This window comes from Canis lupus, chromosome 25 (assembly GCF_003254725.2).
Source record: "Canis lupus dingo isolate Sandy chromosome 25, ASM325472v2, whole genome shotgun sequence".
Classification (NCBI taxonomy): domain Eukaryota; kingdom Metazoa; phylum Chordata; class Mammalia; order Carnivora; family Canidae; genus Canis; species Canis lupus.
This window is the reverse complement of record NC_064267.1, coordinates 34,740,378-34,758,743: the sequence shown is the minus strand read 5'-3', so window position 1 is coordinate 34,758,743 and position 18,366 is coordinate 34,740,378. Positions and strand designations below refer to the sequence as shown.

General features: G+C 59.2%; 1 protein-coding gene across 6 annotated transcripts; it reads left to right on the top strand.

The window, feature by feature from the left end:
• The first annotated feature begins 2,352 nt into the window (after nt 1-2,352).
• On the top strand, nt 2,353-16,525 carry PDLIM2 (PDZ and LIM domain 2). 6 transcript variants are annotated; one of them, XM_025463137.3, is made up of 10 exons: nt 2,353-2,471; nt 4,717-4,811; nt 5,499-5,650; nt 8,266-8,335; nt 8,445-8,596; nt 8,753-8,831; nt 12,697-12,779; nt 13,020-13,165; nt 14,749-14,866; nt 15,950-16,525. In XM_025463137.3, the coding sequence occupies exons 2-10, from the start codon at nt 4,719-4,721 to the stop codon at nt 16,125-16,127; spliced, it is 1,071 nt and encodes a 356-aa protein (XP_025318922.3). In that variant the 5' UTR covers nt 2,353-2,471; nt 4,717-4,718; the 3' UTR covers nt 16,128-16,525. The 6 variants fall into 6 exon arrangements, with proteins under 6 accessions (XP_025318922.3, XP_025318923.3, XP_025318921.3 ...); XM_025463138.3 differs by having other exon boundaries at nt 2,354-2,371; XM_025463136.3 differs by lacking the exon at nt 2,353-2,471 and adding an exon at nt 3,157-3,289.
• Nucleotides 16,526-18,366: the final 1,841 nt, after the last annotated feature.

The window sequence follows — 18,366 nt, the reverse complement described above, 5'->3', positions numbered from 1 at the left end:
CCTCGCCAGTCTGTTTCCTTCCGGGTGGGAAGGATTGTGGGGATTGTCTCGGCGGCTGGCTGTGCCGGGAGCCAGGTGGGACGTGAGGCTGTGTGTGAAAGGGGAGGTGAGACAGCACCATCATTATCTCTGGAGATCTCAGACGTCAGTTCGCGGGCGGAATGGGGCAGCCCCCGGGATTGGGCAGCTGTCTGACAAGCAGCCCTGAGAGCACCTCTGTCACAGGGCCCAGGGCAAGGCCTGGCCATGGGGAGAAACCAGAGATGGGAGCTGAATGCGGCCTTGTGTGCAGGCTGTTTTGATTCCAGAGCCGCCATGGGGTTGCTGGACTAGATGACATTTCTAGCTGTTCTGCTCTAATGTTTTCCTTCTGTGTGCTCCATTTCCACACCGAAGCTCTCGTGTGTTTGTTTACTTTCTTCTTTGGGTTTGGGTTTCTGAGCCATTGGTTGTGGGAAGCTGGGAGTGGTGGGGCACAGCTTAGCCAAAGCAACGCCTCTCATCCGGGGTTTCAGAGTCCTGGGGCCTGGTGGCTCCTGCAGGGCCACAGCAGTGGCACAGTCTGGGCCTGGGTGCTCTGCCGAGAAAGAAAACTCCATTCCTTGCCAGCTGCTGGGCGTTGAGCAAAGTATAAGGTGCTACACGTGGGTTATCTGATGTAAGCGTCCCAATGACAGGGGTGGGGTTCCATTTTATGGGACGAGAGACTGAGGATGAGAAATTAAGTTGTCTGGGTTACATGATTGTAAAATGTGAAGTCAAGTCCAATGACTCTTGTCACCTCTCTGCACTAAGTATACTAAATGCCCAGGCAGTCCTTTCCTTGTCTTGGATAAGGAAGGTCCTGCATGAGGCCCAGGACTTCCTGGGGCAGCGCCAGGCTGGGCCTCTCACGTTCTTCCTGACAGTCCTGTCTGCTAGACCTGTCACAGGGCACCCTGTGGTGCCAGGTGGGTGGGAAGAGGTGGTGGCGCCTAGTTGTGCTTGTGAATGACCGGGCCACAGCCTGGCCCTGGCAGTTTCCTTGAGCTGGGGTGTGGCCTGGGCCCCAGTGGGGGTTAAACAGCAGCTGGAGGAACAAGACCTATGTGCACCCGTCTCTTCTGTCCACCCCAGTCCTCACCACCATCTGCTTCTAAGTTAGCAGGCCCAGCCCATCTTGTGGAAATGACCTTCCTTCAGGAACCCACTGGTCCCTTTCCTGATCCCCTGTCACAGCTTCTTCGCATTCCCTGATGCCCTCATAAAAGATATCAGGGTTGATTGGGACTTCCTCTCCCTGGGGCAGAAACCAAATCCACACCCTCTTTGATGGAACCCTGAAACTTCTGCAGCAAATCAACCCTCCGCCCCTGGGCTGCCTGCCACCTGCTTGCACAATGACAGCTTCTGTCCCTTGACCTGGTGTGAGGTGGGAGGGGAGGGGAGGGCCCGAGGCCTGAGGGGGTGAGGGGGACCTGAGATGTCAGAAAGGGCTGCAGGCCACAGTGGGGGAGAGGGATGCTTATCCTATTGGCGAGGTGAGCTGAGTGACTTGCCCAGGACCAGAGTTGCTTAGATGGGGACAGTACTCCCCTCTGGTCCACAGGGTCTGGCCCTTGCTTAGTCAATTTTGTTTTTGTTGTGAGTTTTGTGAATGCACAAGCCACAGAGTAGAAATCCTACAGATTAACCTATAGATGCTAGGGACTAGGGTGATGTCAGGAGCACAGAAAGACATAAAACAGAGGCCCTGCCACAAACTGGGGGTGAAGGAAGGGAAATGAATCCATTCACTCATTCAAACAATATTCATTCTACGATTAGCGAATGCTAATCGCTGTGTGCCAGACACTGTGCTAGGCTCGGGGAATGGAGCAGTGAACAAATCCCTCCCACCCTAAGAGGAACCTGCCCGTCAGCACATTGGGGAGGACAGTCTGCAGACCGGAGGCTAAGGTATGCATTATCTCCATTTTATCCATGGGGAAACTGAGGAAATTACCCAAGGTCACGCTGTAAGAGGCAGATCTGACATTTGAGGCTAGGTCTGTGCGACTCCAAGGCTGCACTTGCCCGTCCTGCAGTCTCCTGCTCCCTGGAGGGCCTCCAGTCTAGTTGTGGGGGGGAGAGCAGTGGTGTCCTGCAAAGAGGTCAATCCTGGAGGCCCGGGACTGAGGGGTGGGAGAGTGGCTTTCACACCTGGGGAGGGGGGGAGCCCCAGCAGGGAGCTGGAGGCTGCGCTGTCGCTGATGGCCTGGTCAGTGCAGGGAGGATGAGACGGGGCTGAGGTGGGCGGGGAGGGTGGCAGGAGGGTGGAAGGCAGTCCTCGCAGGGGGAAGCCGAGGGAATGACTCACTCGGAGCCAGGCAGCCTACAGCTGTGCCCACAGGTGTGCTTCCCTGAAAACAGCCCAGCCCCACAGCGACCGTGCAAAGTCCGGGCCGGCGGGAGATGCGCGAGGACCGGTGACCCTCGGGCTCCGGGTGAAGGTGCCCGGGGATGGCTCTGGGGAACCGTGTGCCAGAGGGGTCTGGGCTGGGGCCTGGGGCCTTCCCTTGGCTGCCGTGTCCCTAGCCCCGGAGCCTGGGTTCCAGGTGGCTGGCGGGAGCGGGGGCCAGGGGTGCCTGCTGCGGCTGGCGCACCCCAGCAGGGCAGCAGAGAGGGCAGCCAGGGAAGGAAACGGCGCCAGCCCGGGGAGTGCCCGGCGACCCCCGCCACGGCCCTCGGGTCGGGAGGTCGCCCCAGCGGGGCCGGCTCGCGGGCGTCTCGGCAGCGGCTCAGCGCCCCCCGCGGGCCCCAGCACCGGGAGCGCCGCGGCCTCGGGGGCGCGGTGGGGGCGGCGGCGGGCGCCCGCCTCGGGATCGGGGGTGTCGGCCGCACCCGCGCCGGCGTCGGAGCCCGGAGTGGGCGGGGGAGCCGGGCGGACCGCAGACGGACCCAGCCGGCCCGGCCCGCCCCGCCGCGGGGTGCTGGGGGGAGGCCCCGGGAAGGCGGGTGGGCGCGGCCGGCCTGGGAGAGCTCGGGGGGCGGCAGCCCCGGGCGTCGCAGGGCACCTGGCGGGGGAGGCCGCGCCCCCTCCCCGCACGCCGCGGCGGGGCGAGGGCCAGGTGGCCGCCGGGGCCGGGCTGCGCGGAGGAGGCGGCGGCAGGGGCGGCCCCGGGATCACATGGGCGGAGGCAGGTCCCGGAGCCCCGGGCGGGCTCTCCCCAGAGTCGGGCGGCGGCGGCGGCGGCTCCTCACCCTTCCTCCTTCCCTGCCCTTCCCTCCCGGGCCCGGCCGCCCAGCCCGACGGGTGAGCGGGAGCCAGGTGAGCGGGGCCGGGTGAGCGGGGCCCGGTGAGCGGGGCCCGGTGAGCGCGCCCACCTGCGCGCCGTCCGCACGGCCGGCTCCGGGGCCCTGGCGGCTCCGCGCGCTGCCGCCCCCTCCGCGCCCCGGCGCCCGCCCTGCAGCCTCCCCGGAGGCGGCGCCCCCCGCGGGCGGCCCTTTCTCATCCCCGCGCTTCTGCTCCAGCGTCCGGCCCGCGGTACCTTGGCCTCGGAGCGCACAGGGCGCCGGAGCTGGGAGAGCCGGGCCGACGGGCTGGGCACCTCCCCGCGGCCCCGGGCGCGGAGTCCACCGCCGGCTCAAAGGTCTGAGAACGCGGGGGCTCTGCACTGCCAGCGCCGGCCCGGGCCCCGGGACCTGGCAGGGGCAGGGGCTAGGCCTGGGCAAAAGGCCGAGGAGAGGGCGGGCAGCCGGTTCTGGCTTGAGCGCGCTCTCCCCAGGCTCTTAAACTTGGGAAGTGGCCCCAGTGTCCTTGATCGATTCTGACAGCAATTGCGGTCTCTGGGCCTCCCCAGGGGCAGCCTCAGGGGGCTGCTGGGTAGGGTGGTGGCCCAGGCTGGCATTACAGCTTCCTGCCCGGGTTGGCTCCTGACTCCATAACTAGAGGCTCAGGAAATCCTACAAGGGCTGGTCTGCGAGGACACTCCCTTGCCCAGCGGAGGGGCAGTGGATGGGAGGCCCGGGGCGCCAGCTAGCAGGCAGCATCAGTCAGCTCACCCTGCTGCTCATTGCCAGAGGGTGGATGTGCCCAGCCGGGCACATGAGCCCGTCCTCCTGGCTGGGGCTGTTCGGAGGGCAGCAGGCCGCTGGGGGTGGTGGGAAGCCCAGTCTTGCCTATCTGGACCACATTGCCAGGGGCCAGGCAGGCAGCCAGGAGGCCCCTCTGAGGACCCTGGGCCAGTCCCCACCCAGCCAACTACTGGGACAGTCTGCGGTGGCCTCATCCCCTTGTTTGCTATCACTCCTGTTCCCAGAACACTGCCCTCCCCCAGAGTGGGGAGGAAGTACCTTGTGCAGTCAGTTTTGGGGACAGGAAGCGGGCCCTGAAGCGACTTAGCCTTGCTGGTGGAGGAGGGGGAGAGGCAGGAAGCGGTGACCTCTCCTACCACCTGCCTCGGCCTTGCCGCCTGTTCTCCTGGTCTCCATCCCGCAAGCCCCCGTGAGGCGCCCTGGCAGCCTGCCCTCTGGGAGCCGCGCTGCTGGAGATGGTGGCGGCGAAGGGGGAACTCAGAGCCATGGCTTCCCAGCGTGGGGGGAAGTGAAACTGGGGGGTGAGGAAGGGAGTTAGTCACTTCCTCTACCCTCCCCCTCACCCCCCCAGCCCCTAACTGGCTGCTCACTGGACCTGTCATCCCCTCTCTTCTGCTTCTCCTGCCACCTTACAGCGTCTCCATCCCTCTGCTTCCTCAGATATGGCGCTGACGGTGGATGTGGCAGGGCCAGGGCCCTGGGGCTTCCGGATCACTGGGGGCAGGGATTTCCACTCGCCCATCATGGTGACCAAGGTAAGGGCTAGTTCCAGGAGCTAAGGAGGTGCCCCTCAGAGGTAGGGTCTACCCTGCTCTGCACAGGCACCTTTCTTTGTTTATTCTGGAAGCAGAGGTCTGCTGCTGGGAGTGGTAGCCTGGGGAGGACTGGGGCTCCATTGCCATGGGGTTGCGATGACCACTCCAGGAACAGACTTCTGGGGAGTGAAAGGGAGCTGGGCCAAGTACAGGGCTCCTCTCTCCTTGGACACCAACCCTATACCTGCTGGCAGCCATTTGGGGGAGTTTACTAGAACAGAAGCCCCAGGTCCTTGGCAGTTTCCTCTTGACCCAGGCCCAGGCCAGGGAGCGTTCGTGCCAACGGGCTGCATGCAGGCAGCCACCTGCATGGTGTGATGTGCACGGGCAGGGCTCTCTATCCTAAAGCATTTCCAAGTACAGTCCCTGAAATGCTGCCATTTCTTCGGGAGGCCCGGTGAGAACGCCAGCGCTGGGGTGAGGGGGGGTGGCTCCCCTCTAGCTTTTGGAGGGCATGAGCCGATCAGCTGGGCAGAGCCTGCTGGGCCGGGGGACAAAGTGGGAAGCAGGCCAGCCTGCTTCAAACCAGCGTCTGTGTTCCCTGGGCAGGACAGAGAGAAACCCCCTCTCCTCCATCCCGACGGGAATGTCATCACTGTCTGAGCAGGGATATCTCATCCCCTACAGGTAACCGAGAGGGGCAAGGCTGAGGCTGCTGACCTCCGGCCTGGCGACATTATCGTGGCCATCAACGGGGAGAGCGCCGAGGGCATGCTCCATGCTGAGGCCCAGAGCAAGATCCGCCACAGCCCCTCACCCCTGCGGCTGCAGCTAGACCGGTAGGCCCTCCACCTCCGCTGGGCCCGCCGGCTTTTTCTCTCCTCTGCCTGCCTGCTGCACGGCGGCTGTCCTCACCCACCTGCCCTCAGCCCCACCCCGGCCTTCCTGGGCCCTTTGGGCTCATCTTTGAGAAGGTCCAGGCTCTGGGGCTGCAGCAGGGTGGGCTGGGGGGTGTCCCTATGCATGGCTGGGCATGCAGCCATGGGCAGGGCAGGCTGGCATCAGCCACCTGGATGCCCGGGTTTGACGGGTTCCCAAGTGCGCAGGGTACAGGGTGTGGGCATGAAGTGGGTTGAAGAGGGGAAAGGTGTGCCTTAGGCTGGGTCTCCTGGGCCCCTGCCTCCAACAGAGGATGGCCTTTGTTCTGATCCGGGGGGGGGGTGGTTTGAGGGGTCTGGGAGCTCACTCACCATAGGACCCCTCGGTCCCTCCCCACTGCCTCTGGGGGCTGTGCTGGTGAAGGAAGATTCCTAGGCTTGGGTTTTCAGCCCGGAGACCTGGTTGTGGGGGTGGGGGGAACAGGTGGCTCCTTGGGGTGGAGCGTCCAAGTGAGTCACAGGGCAAGAATGTTGGGAGATCCCCCAGCCAGGAGAACCCTCTGGGCAAGCCTTGAACCTGAGTCAGGCACCTCCAGCCTCTCTGCCATCCCCTCCCCTCACTTGGGCTCTCTCTGGGCCCTGGCTCCATGCCATCTCTTCACCCCCCACCATCCCACAGTGCTGCAGAAGCTGGCTTCCGTGATGCTCTCATGACCCTGGCCCCATCCTGACTCCTTCCTCGGACTCATGAGTGTTTGCAGGAGTGGGGCCTAGAAGAGGAGGGTGGAGAGTAGCTTATGGCATATGTGAAGGGAACCAAAGTCTATAAGAGGCTGCAGAATGGGGTGGCAGAGGGGCAGGGAGCTGCTGACGCCATCACTTCCTCACAGTTCCTTCTAGAGGGACCCAGTCCCATGAGGGAGTGGGCCTGGCTGAATCCCTCCAGGCCTCCAGCTCCATGTTGGGTAGGTCAAGACTCCCTGCCTCTTCTTTCTTTGTCTGGCCTCCTCCGAAACCCCCCGAGTCTCCCCCACATCAGGAGGCCACTTGGGCACCCAGAAGCTCTGTGGCAGGAAGCAGTGCTCTGGACTGGAGCCTGAGCTTGAGCTTGAGCTCCCTTCACTCTGGCTCCACACCCCTCCCTGGGGAGGCTGAGGCTGTGGCTGCTGTGGTGTGCGATGACTGAGGTTCTTGTTGACCTCTCTGGAAGTGACCCGACATCCAGGAATGGTGTAGTGGGATTGGGACATGGTGGGCTTTTTCTTCACCCTCAGCCAGCCCCAGCCCTCCCATGGCTTCCTGTTCAAGGCTCCAGTGGGAAGGGCTTTGGAGGGGGTCCCAGGGAGCTGAGGTAAGGGCATCTCTTTTCTGGGTGCCTTGGTGATTGGTGGGGGGGTTGGGGCTGCTTGTTGCTTTAGCTCTCTGGGTCCTGTGGGGGGAAGAAGGCACAGGCTCCATCCTTTGTTGGCTTCAGAAGGGACCAGGAATGACCCTCTCAAAGGTATTCCAAGCCATTAGCAGCTGGTGGCAGACAGCATCTGGCTGGGCAGAGGAGAGTGGGCGGCTGGCCTGACCATTGTTGGGCTTTAGGAAATTGCTTTCTCTCTCTGGGCTTCAGTTTCTCCATGGGTGCAAGATAAAGGATTATTTATGTGAAATCAGCAATCTCCCCCAAAATTAATCTACAAACTGATGCTGACCAGTGACAAAGTCTGGATGAAATGCAAAAAAAAAAAAAAAAAAAAAGGGATCCCTGGGTGGCTTAGCAGTTTGGCGCCTGCCTTTGGCCCAGGGCATGATCCTGGAGTCCCGGGATCAAGTCCCACGTCGGGCTCCTAGCATGGAGCCTGCTTCTCCCTCCTCCTGTGTCTCTGTCTCTCTCTCTCTTTCTCTATGTCTATCATAAATAAGTAAATAAATACATCTTTAAAAAAAAATTAAAAGAGGGGTGCCTGGCTGGCTCAGTCAGTAGAGCATGCAACTCTTCATCCCGGGGTCGTGAGCTTGAGCCCCATGTTGAACATAGCGATTACTTAAAGAAAAAAAAGAGGAGTGGTTGGGTGGCTCAGTTAGTGAAGCATCTGGCTTTGGCTCAGTTCATGGTCTTGGGGTCCTGGGATCGAGCCCCACGTCGGGGTTCCACACTCATTGAGGAGTCTGCTTCTCCCTCTCCCTCTGCCCTTTCCCCTGCTTATGCTCTCTCTCTCTAATAAATAAATAAATAAATAAATTAATTAATTAATTAATAATCTTTTTAAAAAAGGAATAAAAAGAAAAGGGAAAAGAAAAAGACAGGGGATACTGTGAGGAGTTTTTAACAAAATTGAATTTATGAAGTATGTCCAGTCTACATATTGATGCTAAACTGTCCTTTCCTTGGAGAAATGGCGGTGGTTGTTGATAATGATTGTTTGTTTTGAATTTGGCAAAGTTGCAAGTTGACAACCTGATATCCACGTTTTGAACATTTTACTAATCTTGAGAATCTGTTGTGGGACCAGCTGGAATCTGCAGCCCCTGTCAGGTTAGGAGGGTTCCAGGACTCCTGTGACTTGCCTCCCCTGGCCTCTCCTCAGGTCTCCGGCTGCTTCCCCCAGGCAGACCAATGGGGAAAGCTCTGTGGAAGTGCTGGCCACTCGCTTCCAGGTAGGATGGGGCCTTCTTCTGGGAACTCCAGCACCCTGAAGTGAAGGGGAGCCTTGAGGGGCAGGGCCGGGAGGGGCTGGGTGCCACCCTCCCAGCCTTCTCTCCACAGGGCTCTGTGAGGACCCACTCGGACAGCCAGTCCTCCCTGCGGTCTTCCTGCTCCAGCCCCTGCTCCTCCAGCCCCCAGCCGGGCAGCCCCTTCTCTGCCCTGCCCCCCAGCAGCCCGCACACCCTCCCTGGGGAGGCTGTGGTCAGCCGCAGGTGAGCGTACGGGGTGGGGTCCAGACCAGGCCCCTCAGTCTCCATAGCTGGGTTTAGGGTTTAGGGGAGCCTGAGGGAACACCCTCTGTGTCCCTGAGGCAGGCGGGTGGTGGGGGGGGGATGCCTGGCACCCAGCTGCCCTTGCCTGCATTTCAGTTTCCAGAACCTGGCATATTCCCCGGGACCCACTGCTGCCAACCGCTTTTCCTATGGGGGCCGTCCTGGAAGCCGCCAGGTGAGGATACCTGGGGGGAGGACAGAGCCTCCCATCCTGGTTGGTTGCTGCCCACCAGCAGGACCCACTCAGGTCCCACTTGGGCAGCTGGGGCCTCCATTTCCCAGCACCAAGCACGCCCCTCTCCCGAGCCAGGAGGCCGTTGTGTCTGTGGTGGGCCGCCCTCTCTGTGCCCCAGCCCTGCCTGGCCAGTCCCCAGCGGCCTTCTACCTCTTGCCCTCCCACTTGCCGCCTCCCCTCCTCCTGCTAGCTTCCTCCCTTCCTGAGTGTTTCTCTTGGGCCAGGGCTGAAATAGTTTTGCTGCTGTTGTTGGGATGGTTCCCTTTGGCTCTGGCTGCATCTCTTGAACACATTCCTCCCCATTCCAAGTCCCATGCCCACCCCCAACTCCTGTCCCCCCCATCCCCCTTCCTCCTCCTCTGACTCAGCCCAGAGAACCACCACCAGTGGGACTGTGGTTCTGCCTCAAGTTGCATTTGGCTTACTTTCTGTCTGCCCCCTTCCCTGCCCTTCTACCCTGGACACCCCCCACTGGGTCCCATTGTGAACTGGTGACAGGCCCCGCCTTCCCTGCCTTGGTGGTATTTCTCCTCTGTAAGGGCAGGGGTGAGGAAGTGAGGGAGTGAGGCCACAGCTGCTGGCGGCAGAGTTGGGGGGGGGCATGTCCAGCCTTGGGGTGAAGGGGATGAGGCCCAGCCGCTGGAATCCTACCTCCCGGTTGATTTTGCATTCCAGAAGGCAGAGCCTTTGGAGATGGCTGGGGGAGGGCATTAGAAACTGGGGGCTCTGGAGAAGGAGAGGGAGGGCTCCTGTGGGGGAGCCCATGGTAGGGCCCCTCCAGTGACTCGTTGTGGGCCTACTCAGTGGCCTGCCAGGCAGTGTGGGCATGGAGATGCCTTCGATAAGATCCCCGTCTTTAAAGAATGTGAAATGTAGTTGGGAGATAAGACAAACATGTAAAGCAGTTCTGGAACAATTAAGAACTGAACAGTGTGGTCTTAATTATAAAAGCAGGAGGCATTCTGGGAGGGGAGAGGAGTGTCAGCTGGGTGGCCTGAGAAGGCTTTGTCAGGAATTTTGCTGGACGTCGGAGGTAGGACTGGGTAGGGTTTAGATTAGGGGACGATAAGCCAGGGAGATGGGAAAATGGTGTACCAGCAAGACCTGGCATGTTTGGGGTGGCGGTGGGGTGGGGAGGGGAGGGGCTTCTCCGGGAGAGCTTTGGGGTGGAGACCAGCTGAAAATACGCTTGGCCCAGGGCATGGCTGGAGAGGGTCCATCATCTTGGCCTTCTTCCCTGCAGCGTCCCAAACTTGGGCAAACGGGAGATGCTGGTGGTACAGGGTGTGGCTCCCCAGCCAGCAGCAGCACCTTGGAACCTGTTAGAAATGCTAATTTTCAGGTCCTAGCCTGAGATGCAGGAGTGAGGGTGCGGAGCAGGGGCACCAATATGTGTTTTCAGAAGCCCTCAGGGACCCGATGCAAAGACTTGAAGACCACCCATGCTGTGTAAACAGGAGCCCTGGGCTGGGTGGTAGGGAGACGTGGCTTAGTACCACCGCCACCATCTAACCTGGGATAAGCCCCTCTTGCTCTCTCTGGACCTCAGAGTTAGTCTCCATGCTCTGAGTTTCCTTCTTTGGCCTGAGGACCGTGGTCATTCCTTCAACAAACTTTTATTGAGCAGTTGCTTTGTGTCAGGCACCCTTCTAGGCTCTGGGGATGCACTGGTGGATAAACAGAAATTCCTAGCCCAATGAAGCTTTGCATTCTGGCCTATAAAGGAGGCTGTGGTCAGATGGTGTGGGAGTCACAGGGCCCCACACCTCCCTCTTGGGAGTCACTGTGTACTTGTAGCACCTTCAAGGCTCTAAGAAGTCCCATGAGAAATAGATTTAATTTTATTAATTTCCTAAACTTTATTTATTTATTTTTCCTAAACTTACTTTAACAACAGAATTTCTCCTGGCGCTCCCTGCCCCACACCTGCAACTCACTTATTAACGTCCCCGTGTTCACCAGAACACATTTTGAGAGGTGTTGGCTATAGATGAGCCCTTTCACCCCCTGTACTTGGGGATGAAGGTTCCTGCAGGTGTCCCTAGCTGACCAGGAGGGAGGGAGAAGGAAGGCAGAGCTGCTCCCCAGTAAGGGGGTTGGGCCCCTTTCCACCAGGGCACAGTGGTCTTTCAGGAGGAAGGGGGGTACAGGTGACTGTAGATGAGGTGCCCCCACCCCAGTCTGCCAGGGCCAGGGCCTTGCTGCTGGCTCCTGAGCTGGCTGGGGCTCCACTGAGCCCAGGGCACAGGACACCACCAGCCTTTATGGTGCCCTTCTGGAAACTGGAAGTGCCATGTCTGGGTCGGCACATGCTTTGGTGAGCAGATGTGAAGTGAAGGGAGCACCCCTCTGGCTGGTTGGCACGGGGACTTGGCTTGCCAAGAGCGCCTGGGTGGATTTCAGCACCCCCTTCTGGCTAGCCGCTGCCCCTGTGTGGGCACATGCTGACTTCAGATGGTGCAACGGGACATGGTTCTTAAGTAGCAGGGGCTGACTGTCCTTCCTGAGGAAACCATCTTACCGTCTGTCAACTGCGTGGCATTGAGAGCATGAGGAATGTAGGCAGGTGGAAGGGGGCTGCAGGGGTGAGGGTCCAGGGCTGTCTTCTCAAAACTCTCAAGTTTCTGCTTTTAGCTTAAAAATTCATAGGGCTTTATCATTTCATCCCATAATTTGTCCCTGATTTTGAATTTTAAAATTGAGGGAATTTGGGGATCACCTGGGTGGCTCAGTGGTTGAGCACCTGCCTTTGGCCCAGGGTGTGATCCTGGAGTCCCGGGATCAAGTCCCACACTGGGGTCCTTGCGGGGAGCCTGCTTCTCCCTCTGCCTGTGTCTCTGCTTCTCTCTCTGGGTCTTTCATGAATAAATAAATAAAATCTTTAAAAAATAAAATAAAGGGATCCCTGGGTGGCGCAGCGGTTTGGCGCCTGCCTTTGGCCCAGGGCGTGATCCTGGAGACCTGGGATCGAATCCCACATCGGGCTCCTGGCATGGAGCCTCCTTCTCCCTCTGCCTGTGTCTCTGCCCCTCTCTCTCTCTCTCTGTGTGACTATCATAAATAAATAAAAATTAAAAAAAAATAAAAAAAATAATAAAATAAAATAAAATAAAATAAAATAAAATAAAATAAAATAAAATAAGAGGGAATTCGGCCTTCTGGGGAACTGTGCTCCCAGCATGGTGCGCTGTGGCCTGTCTGGTTGTGGCTGGGTGGGGCTCCCTCTTTCCTTGGGGGTGCCCAGAGAGAGGAAGCAGAGGAGGAGGGGTGGGTGCAGAGGTGCAGGCCAGAAAGGGGAGCAACAGGGAATTCGAAGGCAAGATTTCCACTGGACAGCAAGTGTAAAGAGCCCCAGATGGACAGCACACACCTGGAGAGGGGGCACTGCTGCTGGCACGTGGGCCGCAAATGGGCTTGACCCCCCACGGCTCCAGGGCAGCCACGAGAGGCCCACCAGCCCACACCTGGGACAGGAGGCGTGTGCAGGGGCGAGGTCCCTGGTGCGGCCCCAGCCCTGCCCCTGGAGGGGTCTCAGGCCCTTCACTCCATGTTTCCCCGACCTCACCGCAGGAGGATCTGCTTCCCCTCTGCTGTCCAGCCCCTGCCCAATCTCCTGGCGGGGCCTCTGCACCTCCGTAGGTGGGTGTAGGTGGGTGCTGGCCGCCGGGTACCCCGGGGCCTGCAGGGGGCCTGCTGGTCAGCGGGGGCCGGGCGCCCCCTGGTGGCGGGCCTGGGGCCGGGCGGGCGGGCGGGCGGCCCGAGGCTGCAGCCGCGACTCCTCCCCTGGTGCCTCGCTGTCCCGCAGGCCGGCCTCGGCGGCGCTGGCGACGCGGCGGTGCTGGTGCTGCCGCCTTCCCCGGGTCCCTGTCCCTCCAGCCCCAGGCTCAGGTACCGGCGGGCCCCGGGGTGGGGGTGGGGGGTCCCGGAGGGCCTGGGAGGGCCTGAGGCCGACGGGCTTTCCAGAGAAGAGGGATGGGGTAGTGGGGAGGTGGGGGGGGGGGGGCTTGGCTTTCCTCCGAGTCCCCCGGAATCCCCTGGGTCTCCCCTGGGGCACCCTTTCCCTGCCCCCATGCTGGCGCTCATACCCAGGGAGGGCCCCTCACTCCTGGCTGCCTCCCGTCCCCGCAGTGCGGACTCCGAAAGGGGAAGCCACCTTCTGGACGAGGACTCCGAAGTCTACAAGATGCTGCAGGAAAATCGCGAGGGGCGGGTGGCCCCCCGGCAGTCCAGCTCCTTTCGGCTCTTGCAGGAAGCCCTGGAGGCTGAGGAGAAAGGTGAGTCCCTGGGGAGGGGGGGCGGGGGGTTCCAACCCCCAGGGTAGGAAGTAGGTTCCAGCAGGACACCCCTGGGCCCCGACTGGACACGATATTGAACTAGTATTTCTTAAGTGCGCATCACAGGAGTAGACACCAGAGGGGGGTTCCAGCACCAAAGGAGCTTTCAATCTGGTAGGTCTGGTAGGTCTGGTAGGTCTGGTAGGGGGGTGCACCCAGAGGTGCTCCCTGGGATCAGGAAGCGTGTCAAGGGAAGCATAAAGGTGGGGGGCAGGGTCCCCAGGCAGGGCTTCACAGAGGAAGGTGGGTTTGACTTGACTCTTGAAGAAAGATCAAGACTTTTAACAAAGGCCTTAAGATGGCGGCTGGGAGTTGGAGCCTCAGAGAGGACACCAAAAAAAAAAAAAAAAAAGTGGCAGGGAGCTCCGTGGCCTGTGGTGGCTGTGGCTGGCAGCTGCGGGGCTTGGTGTGGGAGCCGGAGCAGCGGGCCTGGCAGCGCAGACGGCGGTCTCGGAGGTCAAGTCCTGGCTGAGAGGTGTCGCGTGCCCGGCCGACGAGTGCCCTGACCCAGGAGGGCCCGGTACGTAACGCCAGGCGCCGCCTCTCGGATGCCGGAGTGAGCAGGAGGAGAGGGACGGGCTCTTGCCGGCCACTCGGTGATTCACTGGACAGATTTACTGTGCCTGTCGGATGGGCCAGGGGCGTGCGGAGCGTGGGGCCGAGCGCAGTCGGGCACCTGTCCGCCCTTGAGGAGCTGTTGATGGGGCAGACGGGCCTGCGCAGCTCCTGAGGTGGCTGTACCTGTACTGTGTGTGCGTGTGTGCGTGTGTGTGCGCGTGCGTGCGCGCTGCCCCCGTGCAGGGGAGAGGCGAGGAGGCCCGGCTTGAGCACTGGCTACAGGGAGGCAGAGGTGGGGCGGTCGGGAGGATCAACAGCCTCACCAGCACAGTATCTGGTGGCCCCTTTCAACTCTGACCTTCAGCTCCTGGGATGTTCACTGCGGTCAGAGGGCAGGGAGCCAGTCTTGTGCATCATCACCCTGAGGCCTTGGTGGAGCCCGGGACGGGGCCCAGGGAGAGGGGTGGGGGGAGCACAGACAGTCGGTGACTCCACGGCTCAAGCCTTGGCGTCCTTGGCGGCCAACAGGGACCATACCCGCCCAGGAACATCTGTGCTTCATCTCAGTGTTGTTCCAAGGCTCACATGCAACAGTGTCCATAAAAGCTCTTTGAAAACTGTATAAAGGTAGTGTGGTGCTGCTATTATCTGTTATTACCATTTTTAATTAATATCATCACGACTGGATCACGAGAGGAAACGCCTGCTTGGTGGGAGGTGGTAGCTACAGCACAGACGCTCTTCGGGGTGCCTTAGCTTGGGCTGACTGCGCCTTAGCCAAGGAGCTGCCGTGATCACTCTCTTCTTCTATTACCTACCTGCCTCACACCCAGTGTTCCTTTGGAGGTGCACAAGAGCACCTCTTAGGAGTCCGCGTGCGAGGAGCATGCAAGGATCAATACAGCCTGGGGCTGCCGCTGGTGGATGACTCTAATGTGTCTGTCTGCACCCCCCACCCCTCCCAGGTGGCACACCTGCCTTCCTGCCCAGCCTGCTGAGCCCCCAGTCCTCCCTGTCCACCTCCAGGGCCCTGGCCACCCCACCCAAGCTCCACACGTGCGAGAAGTGCGGCACCAGCATTGTGTGAGTATTGGCGGCTGGGAGGCAGGCACGCCCAGGCAGGGCCCTGCTGGGGGTGGGAGTGGGGGGTGGGGGGTGGAGCCTGGGATGCCCTCAGGAAGACTCTGCAGAGAACAGCCTGTCAGGGCCCCTGGAGGGGGTGGGGTGGGGTTTGTGGGTTATTTTCAGGCTTCTTACACGCCTTGCTGGCTTCTTCCTGCTGCATCTCCTCCTTCCTGGTCTCTCTCCCCCACCCCGGAGGAGGAGGAGGAAGAAGAAATGCTACTGCTTCTGATTGCTCTCCAATAATCTCAAAGCCTCTGGAGATCTGCCTCTAGATGAGGTGCCTCCTCCTGGAAAATTTTGCTCTTCCCCCTCCCTCACCCCCTTTGGAAAGAGATTTTCCAGAGGTAGGTTCATTTTTCTCAGTGGGTGGCATTATAATGCAGCCACATTCTCTGGCAAATTGCTGAAAGCCCACTCCCCCTGCCATAAATTTCTTAACGTGCAGTGTGCAGTGTTGACGAGCGGATGACTCACCTTAGGCAAAGCCCTTAGCCTCTGCGGGCTTTCGTGTTCCCCCTGCGGAATGGGATACTGCTCATGCCTGTTGTGCAGATGCGAGTGGTGTATCTCAGAGCAGGGGGCAGGGCTCCCCAGGGCTCGTTAGACGGATGGCTGGCCCATGCCTCAGAGCTTCCTCTTTGGGGATCCCTGGCCCCAGAATTTGCATTTCCGACTTGTTCCCAGGGGTTGCAATCCTGAGGGTCCTGGTACCTGGGACCACATTTTGAGAACCACTGCTCCATTAACAACCCAGAAAATTCCGGATGGATTATGTCTGCTTTGTGTAAAGGAGAAAGGACTCCTTTTTTTTTTTTTTTTTTTTTTAAACCAGAGGTCCTAGGGGTGGGGGTTGGGAGTTATTGAAGTGAGAGCCCCAAAGGAAGCCTCAGGGAGTCTAGGGTCTGAGATTTGGGGATCTTCCCTGACTCTGGGCTGGGAACTAGGCTCCTGGGAAATGAGAATGGCAGCGTCCTGCCTGTCGCCCCATCTCCACCCCAACGCCCCAGGCTAATGGCTTTCCCCTCTCCATCGCCCCTGCAGGAACCATGCTGTACGCATCCAGGAGGGGCGCTACCGTCACCCGGGCTGCTACTCCTGCGCAGACTGTGGGCTGAACCTGAAGATGCGGGGGCACTTTTGGGTGGGAGACGAGCTGTACTGTGAGAAGCATGCCCGCCAGCGCTACTCCTCACCCCCCACCCTCAGCTCCCAGGCCTGAGCTCCTGGCTGTGCTCTCAGCCTGCCCTCAACTCTGTGGGCACCTGTATAGCAAGGCCATGCCAAAAACAAGTTGGCAGGGAAGGGTGGTGGCAGGTGGTGGGGTTCCGCCCTCCGCGCTAGGTGAGGCCAGGGCCTGGGACCTGTCCTCATGCACGGTCTCACCGTCCCAGGCTTCTGCTAGGTACTCTCAATTTCCCCCGCAGGACAGGCTGTGCACCAAAGTCTGAGGTGGGCACTGCATTGGGTATCTCTGTGCAACAGGGGTTAGGTGGGGGATGTGACACAGAGATAAATATGTAGAAAGAGAGGGGTGGGCCAGAGGCTAAAGGTATTCACTCTGTATAGTTTTCACATATGAGCTCTATAAATATATATACATGGACAAAACAAAGTAAATCTTTTCTCTCCTTCCCAGCCCGGGCCCCTGGGGACGAGCTTCTCTCTACCACTGGGGAGAAAGTCCTTATTGGCATAATTTTTTCCCTTTTATTTCCCTCCCTCCCATGAACCCTTGCCTTACCAGGTGCTTCACTATGTGATCCCCCTTACTGAAGAGGCTTGCTTCTTTTGGTGGAAGGTTATGCTCTTTCTGGACAACTTCTCCTCTTTTTTAAAACAATTTTATTTTATTATTTTTATTTTTTTATTTATTTCTGATAGTCTAAGAGAGAGAGAGAGAGAGAGAGAGAGGCAGAGACACAGGCAGAGGGAGAAGCAGGCTCCATGCACCGGGAGCCCGACGTGGGATTCGATCCCGGGTCTCCGGGATCGCGCCCTGGGCCAAAGGCAGGCGCCAAACCGCTGCACCACCCAGGGATCCCTATTTTATTATTTTTAAAGATTTTATTCGTCCATTCATGAGAGACACAGAGAGGGAGAGAGAGAGAGGCAGAGACACAGGCAGAGGGAGAAGCAGGCTCCACGCAGGGAGGCTGACATGGGACTCGATCCCGGGTCTCCAGGATCAGGCCCTGGGCTAAAGGCAGAGCTAAACCGCTGAGCCACTGGGGCTGCCCAAAAGATATTATTTTTAAGTAATCTCTACCCCCCAATATGGGGCTTGAACTTAAAACGACAGTTGGTGGAGTACATTTGGTTGCGTGCTCCTCCTGGACCCATTTATTGGTGCCCCTCCTGAACCCATTTATTTATTTATTTTAAAGATTTTATTTATGTGAGAAAGAGCACATGTGGATAAGGACTAGTCGGGTAGAGGGAGGGGGAGAAGCAGACTCCCCACTGAGCAGGGGGCTCCATGGGGGGCTTGATCCCAGGATCCTGGGATCATGACCTGAGCCCCAGCAGGTGCTAAACTGACTGAGTCACCCAGGCGCCCCACCTCCTAGACCCTTTTTTATAGATGCCAGTTTTACGGATAATTCCTGGTCCATGAGAGGTGTGAGTTTCTCACTGGGAGCCTGGAGAAGAGGAGAGGTGCTGGAGGGCAGGCAGGAGAAATAAGAGGCAGGCCCGGATGTCCAATCTGTCCAGGCCCGGCTTGGTGAGACAGTGTCAATACTCCTCTGGCACTGGCCAGCCTGGGACTCTGTGCTCCTTGCTCTACCTGGGGTGAATGCTGTGAGCCCCGCTGACTTACCCAGATGAGCCGGGTGGGCAGGAGAAGGGCAGCATCCAGAGCACCTCCAGCACTTGGCCAAGGCTGTCTGCACCCATTTGAGAAAGATAATCACCAGAAAGAACCTCGGACAGGGCTGCAGGTTAGCCTTGCCTGGGAAGGACAGGCCAGTGGAGTCTCCATCCCAAGGGACCACCCTACCCATCTTGGGAGACCCCACTGGCTTCATTGGTAGTTGATTTGAGAAACAAAAACAATCAGTGAAGAGTGCTAGGTGCCAGGTGAGTCTACCCTCAGGTATGTTTGAGTTGAGGTGGGGGCCAGAGGTTCCCTACCAGATTTAGGGCTTGATTCACCCACCACCCCCAGTCCTAATCCCAAAGGACATTTCAGAAAGGTGTATGGGTGCTGCTGGGTGCTCCAGACCTACCCACCCCACCTCCAGGTAGCTTGAGGAATGGGCCACAGCCTCAGCTTTATTTTCACAGAAATGATCAAAGCTGGACTTCAGAGGCTTTTGTGCTGTGGGGCTCTTTTTGGAAGGAACCTTTTTTTTTTTTTGGAAGGAACCTTGGTGGAGACTGTTTGTGTTGGCTCCTCAGGCACCTGTTGATATAATTTACACCTTCCTATAATTGTCTCACCTTTTGCCTGGATGGCT

Excerpts from the sequence above, each read along its gene's own strand:
- PDLIM2 (XM_025463137.3), top strand. The coding sequence starts at position 4,719 with ATGGCGCTGACGGTGGATGTGGCAGGGCCAGGGCCCTGGGGCTTCCGG. Across the intron at positions 8,597-8,752 it reads GAGGCTGTGGTCAGCCGCAG|TTTCCAGAACCTGGCATATT; the intron begins GTGAGCGTACGG and ends CCTGCATTTCAG. Across the intron at positions 8,832-12,696 it reads GCCGTCCTGGAAGCCGCCAG|GCCGGCCTCGGCGGCGCTGG; the intron begins GTGAGGATACCT and ends GCTGTCCCGCAG.